Consider the following 15,165-nt stretch of genomic DNA (forward strand, 5'->3'; position numbering starts at 1 on the left):
GTGGATTTTGGTGTTGTGGTTCCTATGAGAAGAGACTTTGAAAATATACCAGTTCTTCTCTGCAAACTGAGAAAAGGCAGTACCCATGCTGTGCGTGCTTCACCCACCTGCATCTCATTGGAACAAAACCTGATTGTTGTACTTCTTCAAATGCACAAGAGGCGAAGAGCATCGGGAGAATGTGAAGCACCACCATTTTATCCTGTGAGTGCATACAGATATTCATGAACCATCATCTGCCAGAAAAGCACAAATCATTGCCTCCTTTCACATATGGGTCAAAGGTTCAACCAGTATATCATAAAAGATGGATATTATATTTCCTAAACTGTTGACCAGGGGCATCCAAACGATATCTCTTAGAACCTTCTGTTTTTTAATGCCAGCTTTTTAGCTTGTGTGAATAACCGCCGACCAGACCTAGTTATTGCTCTGTTGTACTCTTTGTGGTAAAACCTCTTTGTAACAGAATTCATCCAGATTGTCCAACTACCGCTACCCATAGATGAGGAGAGGATGCCGAGAGGCCATCTCATGTCCTATTGTCTGTCCATAAATGTTTTTGGGCCCTGTATGGGTTAGGGCACCCTGTACATGTCACACTTAAAGACTGAAGATGCCATGTACTGACCACACCTGGAATACCATGCATGCTCCTTTTTAGGGAAATTCTCCCCCTGACCATAAACACAGGACCTTTTGGCTTCCTGCTACAAAGCTCACTCTCTAGGCAAGGAAGTGATCTCAGCTGGTGTTGAAGAAATACTATGTGTTGGGGTAAAGATTTGAAGTTTCTTGTACATGCCAGGGATAAAAAAGACCCCACCATTTCCCTCCATCCCAAGTTCCCCAGTTACACGGAGCAGAACATATTTTGGGTAACTAGACATTTGAATCTTTCAGTTGTTCCACAGATCATTGAAGATGTAATCGAGTAATCTTGGTATAAATGTGATGTATGCATTCAGATGTATGAGATATGCAATCTCTGTATTGTGACGAATCTGAGCATGTCGTCCCTTCTCCCCTAGGGGGGAGACCTTTCCCATGGGGTCAGGGCGGTCCATCCACAGTATAATTGTCCCCCTAGGGGTGGTGCATCAGTGGAGGATCAAATGGGAGAGGAAGCCCCTTATGGGATTGAGGACGACCATGCTAAATCCTTCCCCAATGTTAAATCCTCATTCCCCTTCTTTTGATAGGGCCAGTGTCTGATATTGTCAAGTTAGCCAACCTAATATACTTGACAACGTTAAAACATCAGAAAATATAAAGCATGCTACATATGGCTCTATTTCAATTGTTGGGAAATCTAATATACTTGGCATGAATATAACATCAGAGGATGCAATTTATACTGCATATGGCTTTACTGCAAGTATTGGGAAACCTAATTTACTTGGCAAGATTCAAACAACAGGGAAAGCAAAGTATGCTACATCTGACTTTATTTTATGTATTGAGAAGACGATGATGACCAGGTGTCAAAAGATCACTTTGTAGAAGCAGAGTGAGTGCTCTAGTTTCTCAACAAATGTGATTGGCTAAAGCAATTCCATTTTCCAATGTGGGAGTTTAAATATACCACAGCTGAGATGTGAGGAGGGACCTGTCCTCCAGGGAGGAAGCTGGTGATGTAAGGAACTCATGGTGGCAACAGTAAAGGCAGACACAAATGATCACAGTTCAAGGGTGTTTAATAAACTGTATAAATGGGTTGGAAAAACGCCTAATCTAAAACTAAATCTAAGATGGGAGCAAGCTAGGACCATCAAATAATAAGGCAGTGGAGTCTTGTCAAAATAAAAGGGCCTATACAAAAAAAAATATTGCTAATCCTTACAACTAAATACAGAAAAGTGTGGGATAAGGTTCTTGAGAAAGAAAGAAGTGTTCACAAATGATAAGTCAGGATGTGGCATTCTGGGGGGGTTCGCTTCCCCGAGTTTTTAGCACGGGACAAGGTGGGATTCCGGTGCACAGCACACACTTGTGCGTTCCCAGCACTAGCCTACAGTTCCGTTCTCAGGAATCAGGACCTCTAGTGATTGTATCTTTTCTACAAAAAGTCTCTTGCCTCTGAGAACCTGCCGTGTCCCAAAAAACAAAACAAAAAGTTCTTTCTTGATTATACTTGAGTGAGGCTTTTTCGCCCCTGGATCCCCCTCTTCCAGGCTCGGACCCCTCTTCATTGTTAGCCTCCCTCCGCCGGGTTCACTATGTCTTGTATTCCAAAGGATTTGAAACAATCTTCTTATTGTCTTTTTAAACAGTTCACGGTGAACCTCCCTTTCTCTGGTTCACTCTTGTCAGCACAAATGTTCATTGAGGCATCAGACTTTCCCCTTTTTATAGGCATCCCTCTGTCAGGTTCTCTCTTGCCAATCTTTTCTTTCATCATGGGGGATTCGTTTCCCTTAACTTTCCATTACTTGCTGGTCAAAGACCTTCGACTGTACAGCAGATTTTGCTAGACCTCTGTATGACCTCTTTGACAATCTTCTCACGCCCCTGATAGTTTCAACAATAATGGGGAACCAACTAGAGTCTCACTGTACACCCACGTGGTGCTGGACCCTTTCAGTTGGCTTTCCTCTACGACCTTCACAGTTCTTTGAACTTTCCTTAACTTGCAACTTTCATTCAACACAGTTCAGTTTCTTATCTGTTCTCCCCGCGGCTCACCAGCTGTGATGAACCGATTAGGTTTTCTTTGTATTGGGAGTCCAGGACGGTACCACAGTAGCAAACGCCTTCTGTTCTCCTGCTTATCAGCCTAGGCACCCTCCGTGTACCGTTGACATCTGCTGCAGCACACGTTAGCTTTTGTTTGTGGTCTTAAGATTTCTTCTAAAGAGGAATCGCGGGTCTGGGTCTGAAAGGGCAAGGTTGCTTCTCTCCTTGTTACCCCTTCGGTTCTTGCCGCCTTTCTCCTCCTCTTGAACTGCCGCCCTGGGATAGCTCTCTCGTCGTGCTTTCTGCCTTGCTCATAGTGTGCTCTCGTGCTCTACCTTTTATCCCTGTGGGGAAGGGAAAGGGCCATCTGGTGTGAGCGATTCTGGTCAATTGCCTGACTTTGCATGACCCTTTTCTTGGGACATGTCAGGTAAATGGCCCTAATGTTAGTCTTTTGTCTTTCGTGGTGTGTGAAAGTGTTTGTGTCAGAAAAGGGGTGTGGGGGTAGAGAGGTTGTGTATCCTATGTAGTAGGATGGGGAAGAGGGATTATGAGAGGGTGAATACCGCATCTTACCCGTTGGTGTTCCCGCTCCATTATCCGATGAGCCCCCATCCAGGTGATCCTCCCGCACTGGTCCACCCGAGGAATTGGATCCAATAGCGATGGCTGAGTCATGGTCACATGGGCGACAGGTCCCCGGAGACTAGTTTGGGAGACACCTTCAGGTTTCTCACAGTGAGCAGTGCAGTAGACAAGCGGACGAGAGCCAGCAAGAGGGAAGCCGCGAACAGAGGAGGAGAACTCTAAGGCGGTCCAGGAAGCAACGCCCGCTTGGGTTGCTGCCGAGAGGATCTCCTGGCATCCAGAGCACAGGTGATGTTCATGAGAGAGGACGCACCGCTGGGGAGAAGCAGATGTCTGCAGAGCCGCTGCAGACCGAGACCAGCCCCGAACACTGCTAAAGCCTCAAGAGACACAGCAGCTGCTCGGTGAAATGCCAGGAAGATGCAAACAGGTACACAGGCTACCCGAGAGGTGCTGGAGTTCCGGGGAAGCAAAGGGATGAAGGCAGAAGCTGGAACAAGAGGGTCCAAGACAATGGTAATGAAGGGCGAGTCTGGGACCCGCACCCACATCAGAAACAAAAACCCAATCGGAATATTGCGAGTCTGGGGCCCGCACCCATATGAGAAACTGAAACAAAATCAATCAGAATAGTCTGGGACTCGCACCCAAAGAGGCACAGTCCATAAGAGGACGAAAGGCTTGGCAGGAGAGTATACCAAGCCGATTTGAATACTGCGAGTCTGGGAATCATACCAAAAATAAGTAAAGAATATATAGTGAAACGGATCCTGCGCATGGTAAAAGGAGTGTGCCAAGTTGGTGGGATGAACAGTAGAATACTTGGAGCATCTTCTTGTGAATTGCCTACTGACCATTGTATAAGATAATACAGGCCTGAAAGACCACAGAATGAGAGAAACACTGCAAGAAGGAATCTAGGTAAAAGTATTATGACCCTAACCTTGGAGTCCTACTCTTTTGAACATTTCTTTATTTTATTTCCACTTTAGATTGCGAGAGAAACTGGGAATCCTTCTGTTGGTTAGATCTACAAAGAACACTTGAATTTGGGTAGAGCTCATCCTTGCTCAGTTGCTTTAAGTTATTAGTGTTGGGGACAGAAGTAGGCTTTCTGGGACCCAACAATGACAGACTTTATAGTTTTGGACATTCTGACAATTTCCTCAGTTTTCTTAGAGGCAGAGAAACCCCTATTAGTTTTAGGGCCAGGGAGGCATTTTTCCAACCCTTTTTCATATAAAATAAGTGTCTGCCCACAAACATGCCACCATTGTTTCCGAGCCTTTATTCTGCACCCGTACAGTAGCCACAGGTGCAGATACCCTTATGGAACAAACAGCAGGATTTACGTGTAGACATCTGAGAAAACCTAGCTAGAGGTTAAAAATGGGATTAATGGAAAATGTGTTCGTGTGTAATGCTGAAAATCAGTGCTACAGTCAATTAGAAGTCGGGAGTGGAAGGAACTAATTGTGGTGTCTGTAATTTCAGGTCCCACCTTCGTTACTCCGGGTGGTTGTGAAAGAAGAGGAGGAAGAGTTTGCAGAAGATGATCAGCAGCAGTCTTCCAGTGACACCGAAGGAAGTGATGGAAGTAGCACGCCTCAGGGTAAGCCTGGTTTGAAATGTGAATGGCTAGAGGCTAGGGAGCAGCTAACATGGAGCATTTCCCTTACCTCCTGCTGCTTGAGTGATGTAGGTTGCTTCCCGTGAGGGCACGTGCAGTACCTTAAGAAACCAGTTCCCTTTTAAATGTTTTCTTTGCTCCCACTGAGCAATACTGTCAGATCGAAGCAATCATATAAAAGTGTATAGATGTATACATACAATGTACAACACATACCACACCTACACACGCATTTGCTAATTCTGAATGAGGTACCACTGATCTATACATCTGGTCAGATTTTACAAACCTAATTAAATTCCGATCCCTCGGGATTATAGAGTTTAGGATGGTGCCAAGGAGCTAGGCAATGTAGCAAGCAAACCGGAAGTCCCGTGAGGGGTAGCTAAGGGGTGAAGACGCAAGTAGTGTAGTAAGGGTAGGGGACAGGTTATACAAGTGAAGGCCTCAATTCCTAACAGGGACCTTTATCTGGATAAAGTACAAATTCTGCCCAAGATTTCAGAATGTATGTATGAGTTTGCCATTGCACAACTGTGTTTATACTTTCAAAATATTCTAAAAAACAAAATGTACAAATGTCCCAAACCTGTGGCCACCGAACAGTCCAGGTTTAATGTACAGTTTGGTACATTGACCTCTTCAATGATCAGAAAAGGGAAGGTATACTGTACATATTAGGGCTCTGCACTAAAGGGCAAAACTAACCCATTGAAGACAGCCGACATGCCACTTCTGTGGAACCCGCATGTTGCTCATGACCTTTACAAAACATATAGACCAATTAGTTTCAGTGGTGCATAGTTGCAAATAAAAAATACTGATTGATGCTTTACTACTGCACCATATAGGATCAGTGTGTAAGAACAGGCAGTACATGTGCAGAGCAGATGGACTTGGGGATCCTTCCTGCTGTTAAACTGTGTTATATCTCGAGCATAATTTAGCACAGCTGAACAACAAATGCGGCCTTTTTCAATACGTAATTAACATGTGCTCCCTCCGTTTTATAACTTAGTGGATTGCCTTCAGAAAATGATAGAAGAAGGCTTGAAAGGGGTTTGGGTAATGAGTTGTAAGGGAAAGAAAAAAGGACGAAACACGTTTTGTCCTTGTTTTTTTTCTTTGTTTCTTCTTTCTTGAGCTTTCTTTCCACTTTTTTTGTATTTGTATTTTATTTTGCATTTATTAAGTGCTTTACGCCAAAGCTTTCCACTCCATTTCTGCCAGTAGTTGTATGTTGTAGGTCATGTGTTCTCCGATCTCACTATAAACACCTGCTTTTGCAAGTGGATTTTCTTTCATTTCATAGCTCGAGGGCAGCGGGGCGCTTTACAACGGGAGGGTCCCAGCATTGGCCTTGGCATTTTATACAGTAGCGCGGTAAGTAAGTTGAGGGAGGGTAGGATTTGGAGGCAAGTGGTAACCCTGCATGGAATCTCCAAATGTGCATAATGCCTTTGCTCTGTTTGTTCAGACTCCTATCAGATAAAGTGGCCATTTTCTAGAATTTGTTAACTGAGCACAAATACTGCCATGTTAGTGAACTATAGCTTATTACTAGCTATTAGTCATTTTTCTTTTCTCAGCTATTACTAGGGACAAAAGTGGGATATGTGGTATAAGAAAATGGTTTTGGTTCAACCCACAACCGCATGTGTGATCTGCGTTTATATTTACTTGTTTATGCTCCCCCTGATGCCATGAGGGTCATGTGGGTCGGGGCAAATGTTCTACTTATTCTTCTGGACTGTCTAATATCAAATGGTTGCTACTATTGAGAATATTCAGAAATCAATTACTTGCTGGCAGGTACTTACCTTCGATTTGCACCCTCTACCGTTCTGTCTGTTTTTGTTGTCACATAGTCGTTATTCTAAATCGGCTGAAGAGTAGAATCAGGATTACCATCCCTGCAATAGAGGAAACGGCCATTAAAAAGGAAAGTGTCTCGAATTCTTGTTTGATGTGAGATTTGAAGTGGCTTGTATTCTGTGGCCTATTGGAATTCTTCCAGTAAGCATCTTCCAGATTACAGCTACAGGACCTTTTCACTGCTGTCAAGATTCGAAATCCAGTATCTGATGTTGGGTGCTGTGCTCATCATGACAGTCCCCTGCGTCGTTGGCAGTCTGGCAGTAGAGTATGGTGGGATGTGGCTAGGCGCATCAAAGAGGAGGTACCAGAAGGTGCGGCATTTACCTTTTACCTTCTTATTAGCCATTTGCAGTGGCACCTTGGAGAAGGTTATTGACTTTGCAGGTTTCCTTACCGTTTCCAACGTGTCTGCCTTGTAGGTAGATGGGTGGAAGTTTTTCAAGCAATCCGAATTCATTGAATCCAGCCTAGCAAGAGACTGAACATCAGTATCAAATGGATTCAGTAAGGGAGAGGAAGGAAGTTGCACTCTTCCTGTGTTGCAATATTTATAGTCTTTGCTTGATTTGTGTCGCAGTGGTCAGACTAGGTGGGAGTGTCCTTAAATTAAGTTTCTTTTCCTTTTGTTTGTTTTTTCAGCCTGTTGCTTGCAGGTAAGGGCTCCCAAAGCGAGTGACTTTGGGCACCTCTCTGTTTTAGTCCAGAGGCAGGCCTCCGAAGGGTCACCTGTTTCCATGGACCAAGAAGGGTCTGGATGCCCCATCAATTCTGACTGGTACTGATGCCCCATAAATTGTGTACTACAAAGATCAGACCCTCCAGTTTGTCTACTTAGGTGTGCAGTGCCTAAAAGCGGATAATGGCTGTTTAAAGGCTGCTATAGTGGAACATACTGTGGTGATCAATCTGAAATTAGGTTTTCATTTGTCTGGCTCAAAGTTTGGCAGTGACTGTTGGGCAGAATTGTACACTGCACTCTGGGGAGGGATGTGCAACAATCTTCCCTAATGGTGGAACAGTTGTCCAAACAAAGGGTTAGACAAGCCTCTCTAAAGTGGTAGTTATGATAGAGCAGTCAAGCTTAACTCGAGGAGGACGGAAAGCTGGTATTAAAGTTCAGCTAATATAATTTACAATTGTTCTTTAATAACGCGCTTAATACCAGAGATTGGTCCCTAAGCGTGGGATCGAGATTCGAACCTGTGTTGCTCTGCGTTGTCTTGCTTCCAAGACAAACTCGTTGCCCCTGAGCTGTCCCCACTCACCAAGCTCACAGTTCACCAAAGAAAAGACCCAACAGTGGCATACTGAAAAAAACCCTCTTTATTAGCACATGATGGAACAAGTAGATGTGTAAACAAGCATTTGCAATGCCAACAGTTTGGGCCTTTGTGGGCGTCTAATAGGGATTAGCATGTCCATGGGCAGTCCCTCCTCATATGCCATTTCTCCCTATCTGTACTAATGCAATAGTGTTGGCTTATAGGTGGCACGTAGCCCAAACTAAAAAGGAACAGACCCTATAAGCATCTGGTCAGCTGGCTCAGCAAGTTAGACACTTGCTGCTTGCAGCTCAACATGAAAGTCTAAGTCCCCAATAGAGCAGACAGAGCCTTTCGTACACCAAGCTTGCCCATTTAAGTATTATTAAGCGGCTAGTATCAACACTGGTTATTTATAATACTACGAGATAGCAAACCAAGGGCAAAAGCCATATGAAAATAGTATTAGCGGAAGATGAGCACTGCATACAACCCATCCAGCAAAGTATCCAGGCCGCCTCACCCCTGCATCCACACTGCTCGTATGTACAAAGATGTGGCTGAAAGGCAGTCATGGCTGTACACAAAGGACGTTCCTCAAGGGCAAATGAGTTTCCAGTCACATCCAAGACACACTGTCCCAAGAGCAGCACCCCCCATGCAGACAGTACACCCCATCATCTATGCACTGAATTAGCAGCCAAATCTTATCCTGTTTTGAAAGTAAAAGCTTCATCATTTTATTAACGCAGGCGTCTCTCCCTCTCCGAATCATTAGGACTAGAGGTGTGTAAGTGTGCGTTGATAGGGCACTGCAATTGGAGGGAAGCAACAGGACATGTTGATGCAGGTCACTGGGTTGGAAGCAAGTACTGCAGTCACTAGGTGTCACTGGACAGGTCAACATAGGCCTAAATATTTGTCGGTTTCCCTCTTTACAAATATAATGAAATTACACGAACACTTGCAATATTGGAGGACAAAAACAGGCCATACTGGCTTTGTGGATTCAAATAATTCATTCTTAAAAAGGGGTTGAAGTTAATATAGATCAGTCTTCATCTGAGCAAGAAATTATTAGAATTTTATAAAAAGAAAGCGTCAATGCACAGCTTGCTTGAAAATGTGGTCTACTTAAGAGAGACGAAAATATTTGAGGAGCATGCAAAAACGTTCCCCCTCTCTAATGCAAGAGCAGGAATACACCATACGAAGATTCCCTAATAGGCACCTCGAAAGGACATGCATGATGTTTCGATTGAACAGGGTATAAACTTTACAAGTATTGGTAACTATGATTACGATGCTGCAGAGGTGGGGTAATGATGATTCTATGTCAAGACAGGAGGCTTCAAATTATGCATGAATTCTTTACTTCTGACAGCACAGCAGCAAAGAAAAAACTTTAACAAATAAATAAGTTTGTTGAACTGAAAACTGAAACAGTATAAGAGAAATCCAAGGGAATAATCCCAAATCAACATGGAGGCCAGGTCATGCCTGATAGGTAACAAACAGGCAGAGGTCCACCCACATTTAAGTCCTTTCCTCAAATCCCAACTTCTCTTTCTTTGCTGTTGATGCCACAAGCTAAGTCACTCCTTTCTTGTGTACTTTGTTGCGAGTCAGTAGTTTTTTTGTCAGTGCTTTTGGATACTTTGTATCGCTGTGTATTCAGCTTATTAAAGACTTCATTGTACTGTGCAAGTGACACGGTCACTGTTAGGGTTGTCTTTTAGTGTAGAGGCTTTCCTTATTTCCCTAATTGGTCAAACTTGTGTTTTATTATTTTAAGTATCCCGCTTCGTATGCGACCGCCGCATTATTCTTACTTCAGCAAGCAGTGGTCGCACACGGTGTGAGCTCCGCCTCCGGGTGTGGACTGCTCCAGTTTGTTCCAGGCCCCACGCGTGTGGGCCTGCTTGTTGTGTGTGGACGGGGGCTGAGCTATCCCTCGCTTGGGGAAGCTTTCCCTGCGTGGGCTGCCCGCCCACGCTGCACACGTGGCATTCTATTTACTAAACGCCTGCTTGGCTTCAGGCCTCGCCTGTGCTTTGCTTTGCGAGGCTTCTTTTCCCTCACGTGCTGCTCTTGATAAACCCTGCTGGGGTGAGCAGCTGTGGTAATTTCGCCTGCTCTGCGTTTTTCCTGTCAGCACCAGTCCTGCGTCTGAACGGTTATTCACAACATTATTAACCCTTGCCTGCTGGGCTGGGCTTCACAACCTTTCTGTTAAAGGTGTTTTGTTTTTCAATTAGGATTACATTTGCTTATTTATTTCCCATTCCTTTCCGTAATTGTATACTGATTCTGTTATGGCTAATAGAGGATGTGAGGGTCCCTCTTCAGCCAATGCCAGTACCCAAGTGAGACCTTCCAAGAAAAGGGAGAGGTTGGGGGATGATGATGTTAGCAGCAGGGCTTCATGGGAGTCGTCCCTTCCTTCCCAGCCTTCTGTGGCTCAGCTGATTGAAACGTCCCTAGACTCTGCCCTTCAGGACTTTAATTCTACGCCGGCCTCAGCCTTTGATAGGCTTATAAATAAAATCTCTGATTATCACCCTTCGTCTGAGGGTTCTGAGAGGCCAGTACATGTACCCCTTAAGTGTGCCAAAAAATCTTAACATTTGACAGGACAACTCTGTCTGTCTAGCTCGCCAAGTCAAGTGCCCCCTCCGGTAAGGGGTGAAAAGCGTACATTGGAGGGTTCCCTTCAGTTCCCACCTGGCTGGGTAATTCACAGCTTGCCGTAAGTGCCCTTTCGGCTCCCATATCGTCGGAGGACAGTTCATAGGATTCTGACTTCCTAAGAGAAGTAAGAACAAGGGAGACCCCCTAGGTCCATCCCAAGGTCCATTGTTAGATTTTAGTGGGGTTCCATTTTTTGACTTGTCTCTTATTCAACATCTGAGGTCAGCAGAGTGGCACCCCCTCGGATACTGTGTCTGCCTTCTTGAACCATTGGGTTGGACGCCGTTTACCCAGAGAGGACAGGAACAAGCTATGTTCTGAGTGTCCCAGGCCAGTGGTCCCAGACAAAGTGGCCCTTACCCCGGACACTGACAAGTCCATGGTCTCATTTTTGTCCCAGAAGGAGAAAGACCCAAATAAGGGCGTTGATAAAGCCTGGAGGAGCTGCCAGGACAAGTTGTTGGAGGTGTTAGGGCCTGTGATGCAGATTTTTGAGTTGGCAGAAGAGGCTGCTCTTTCCAATTCCCCTGTCGATGTGCAAGCCCTCCGGGGCTGCATACATAGTGCGGTGTGCCTGCTCCACAATGCCAACGCTGCCATTTCTAAGGAACGCCTTAAGTCTCTCCTTATGCGCCTTGACTCCAAGCTAGCGGATATGGCGGAAGGCGAAGCAGTTTGGTGAACGATTTATCAATGATCTGTCAGCCTATATACACACTTTCACAGCCTTGGATAAGGCTCAGGTCAACATAAAGGTTTAGGTAAGAGGTAGAGCCCGCTCCTCTGGCCGTTTCCCCCAGGGCTCTAACCGTCCCCGACAGTATGCATCCAGAGGTGCACACAATTCCTCCCCTGCTCGGGGATCCCATCCAGAGGGGGTTCCACTGGTGAGGACGTGCCGGCATAGGTACTGGTAGAGCAAGGACAGCTCCAGGTAATGCCACATGTTTTAAATGTTTCTTCCCTCAAAGGTTTAGGGGGCGGGTTGGCCAGGTTTTTCCCCCAGTGGGAGGCACTCCCATCCGATCCCTGGGTGTTGCAAACGATGAGGGGGTTTTCAAATCGGGTTTTATTTCAACTCCTTGTCAGCTCTCCCTTCCCCTTCCCCTTGTGCTCGACAAGGACAAGCAGAAGTTAATAGATGCAGAGGTCCGGACCTCATTTTCAAGGGGACAGTAGTTCCAGCTTCCTTCAGAGTCTCCCAGTTCCTGAGCACAATATTTCTAGTCCCGAAGCCCGAGGAGGTTTTTCGCCCAGTCATAAACTTGCGAGCCCTCAACTAATTTGTAGTGTATCACCACTTCAAGATGGAAGGAATTCATCTCCTCAGGGACACCCTTCTGCCGGCAGATTGGATGGTGAAGATAGACCTCAAGGATGCATACTTGGTAGTGCCAGTCTTTTCTCCCCATCAGGAGTTTCTACAGTTCCAATTGGGATCTCGCACTTGGCAGTTTGCCTCCCTTCCGTCTGGCCTCTCGTCAGCCCCCTGGTGCTTCACCAAACTAATGAAGCCGGAGATGGCTCACCTCAGGTCCAAAGGGATTGGTATAATAATTTACCTTTAGTATGTATAATAATTTACCTGGACGACATGCTCCTTCTGGCTCAGAGTTTTCAGATTCTTCAGACTCCTCTGGGTTTAACAATTTCTCTGTTCCAAGCAATAGGCTTTGTTATAAATGCAAATAAGTCCATATTCCTGCCTAGGCAATGTATCCAATTTCTGGGCTTCAATATACATTCCTAGCAGTGCATCCTTCCCCTTCCAGTCTGCAGACTCTCCAAAATACGGAAGGAAATCTGCCTCCTCCTCAAGAAAATGAGGGTCTCCCTCAGACAGCTAGCCAGGGTTGTGGAGATGTTGTCGGCCTCCATTCAAGCCATATTTCTGGCTCTCCTCCATTTTAGGGCATTACAACGCCTCAAGGGAAGCATCTTCACAGGAGTCTATCTTACTCTCAGGTAGTGGTTCTGTCTCTCGAGGCCAAGTCGGAACTCCTTTGGTTGCTCAGACACTTTGATGCCTGGAATGGAAGAGCGATTTTTGGGCCCTCTCCGGATGTCATTTTGGAGTCAATGCCAGCAGAGCGGGCTGGGGTGCCAGGATAGGACAGGTGTCCACGGGCGGAAAGTGGTCGAGTTTAGAAAAGAGGCTGCATATCAACTGTCTGAAGTGTTAGTAGGCTCCTTTTGCAGTCAAGTGTCTTCTCAAGGATCAGGGGAATTGTTGCATCCTTCTTCGGATGGACAATATTTCAGCAGTTCGATACATAAACCATCTGGGGGGAACTCGGTCCAAGACCCTAGCAGATTTGACAAGGGAGTTCTGTCATTTTTGCTTAGACAGGGACATTTTGTTGAAGGCGGAGTATCTTCCAAGGGTCAACAATGCAGTATCAGACTGGAATTCCAGACATCTACTGGACAGGAGCGACTGGATGTTGGACAGGGCTATATTTGCAAAGATCTTGTCTCTCTGGGGTCTGATTCAAGTGGACTTCTTGCCTCGAGACTCAACTGTCAGGTTCTCAGTTTCTACAGTTGGAGACCAGATCTCAGTGCGTTAGCAACCAACACCTTCCTCCAGGATTGGTCGGGTCCCCTTTCCTACGCCTTTGCCCCATTTGCCATGATATCCAGGGTCCTAGTTCAAGTGCACAGACAGGCTGCAACGCAGGTGTTGGGGACCCCATTTTGGCCCACTCGGGTGTGGTTGCCAGCCCTGTTGGAGTTGGCGGTGGATATTCCTCGTCTGCTCCCTCTCCACCCTCGGCTCCTAAATGACCCGTCAGGTCTCCCACACAAGCTGGTCCTTCAGGGGAATCTCTGCCTTATGGTTTGGAAGGTTTCAGCTCTTCCTGGTGCTTCCAGGGGCTCTCGCAGGACTCTATCTGTATCATCAAGGATTCCTGGGCAGCTTCTACCAAATCGGGGTACTCTTCAGAATGGAACAGCTGGGTTAGCTGGTGTGTGGCTCAACACTTCAATCCCCTCCAGTAGAAGTGGTTAATTTCCTAGTGGAATTATTTAAGGAGGGCAAGGCATACAGAACTGTCAATGGTTTCAGGTCAGCCATTTCAGCTGGGCATGTGTTGGTAAAAGGGGAACCAGTGGGTAGGCACTTCTTAGTGCACAAGGCCCACAAATATATTTGCATCAAGGTTCCTGTTAAGGCTAAGTATTCTGTTTTATGGGATGTTAATATGGTGCTAGATTTGTTTCACTCTTGGCCTCATAATGATGAATTGACTTTGCAGCAACTTTTCTCCAAGTTAGCCATGTTGTTATGCCTTATTTCCACTAAGAGGGTTTCAGATATCAGGGCATTGGATGTTGAGAACAAAGTGTTCACCCCACAAGGGATTACTTTCTTTGTTTCCAGGAGAACTAAGTGTCTGATTTCCTCCATTTCTTATCCTGCTTTTCCAGAAGATCCAAAATTGTGTGTGGTACAATGTTTTGAGTTAAAGACAGAGGGGCTTCGGCCTCCTAATACCTCTCAGCTGCTCATTTCCTATAGGAGACCTCACAAACCGGTGTCCCCAGCCACGTTAGCCAGGTGAGTTAGGTGGATTATGAAGGAAGCGGGGGTTGTCACTTCCTCTTTTGGTCCCCATTCGGTTAGGGGGGGCTATGACCTCTAAAGCCGCTTTCCTGGGGGGTAGTCTGTGTCAGAATCCAAGGTAGTTTAACTCGTAGCGTACCCGAAGAGTTCTTCCTACCAATGTATCCCTCTGGATGAATTACGACATGCAGATGGATCAATTAATCGGAAGATGGGACATAGCACGAAACACCATAAACTGCAAAGGAAAAGAACACCATAAATGGAATGTATTTCCAACTTTTGCAGGGTGGACAAACAATCTCTCAAGTCTTGCTAACCTTATTTTAGGTGGCTGTCTGACGTGTAATGAAAGAATGTCTTCTAACCTCCCTCACATGTAGAAACACCTACAAAACATGGTACAATATTGTTAGACAAGAAAACAATGGCTTGAGTCAAAGCTGGACACTATGTTAGGGAGCTTACCATGTGTGATGTGCGGGATTACTAAATGATGAAGAAATCCAAGTTTCCTCAGCAGTCGTAAAAGAAGGGGGGCAAATCCAGAACCAACAGACTATCACGACGGCACGAGGATGCCTAGAAATGGGAGTGGCAACAGTCTCAAGTCCCAGATAGCCACCTGCACCGACAAAACGAGGATGCCTAATGGCAATGCACACTCTATTTGGCAGTCTCTAGTCTGTCCGCGGATTCTGTGAGAGTTAATGACAATGGATTCTTGCAAGGCAGGGAGAAGTGAATTCGGCTATAATGGATTCAACAGCACTTCAGCAGAAGTATCAGTCAGACGATAAGCTGGGCGGTCCAAGAATGCAGTCCGGGTCATACCCGTGCAGGAAACAGGATACCAAGTCTAGAGGCAAAGG

At 45.7% G+C, this 15,165-nt stretch overlaps 1 protein-coding gene across 3 annotated transcripts in view; it reads left to right on the top strand.

Moving 5' to 3' along the window:
* Positions 1–15,165, top strand: part of LOC138581406 (E3 SUMO-protein ligase ZBED1-like) — a 161,005-nt gene that overhangs the window by 77,920 nt on the left and 67,920 nt on the right. For all 3 annotated transcript variants that reach the window (XM_069652721.1, XM_069652719.1, XM_069652720.1), the window contains one exon: positions 4,759–4,876. Coding sequence is in view for 2 of the 3 variants with exons in the window: in XM_069652719.1 (XP_069508820.1) it covers positions 4,759–4,876 (118 nt within the window). In the remaining variant the exon portion in view is untranslated. The remainder of the gene's footprint in view (positions 1–4,758; positions 4,877–15,165) is intronic.

Source organism: Ambystoma mexicanum, chromosome 3p (assembly GCF_040938575.1).
Source record: "Ambystoma mexicanum isolate Mex_15411 chromosome 3p, UKY_AmexF1_1, whole genome shotgun sequence".
Lineage (NCBI taxonomy): Eukaryota > Metazoa > Chordata > Amphibia > Caudata > Ambystomatidae > Ambystoma > Ambystoma mexicanum.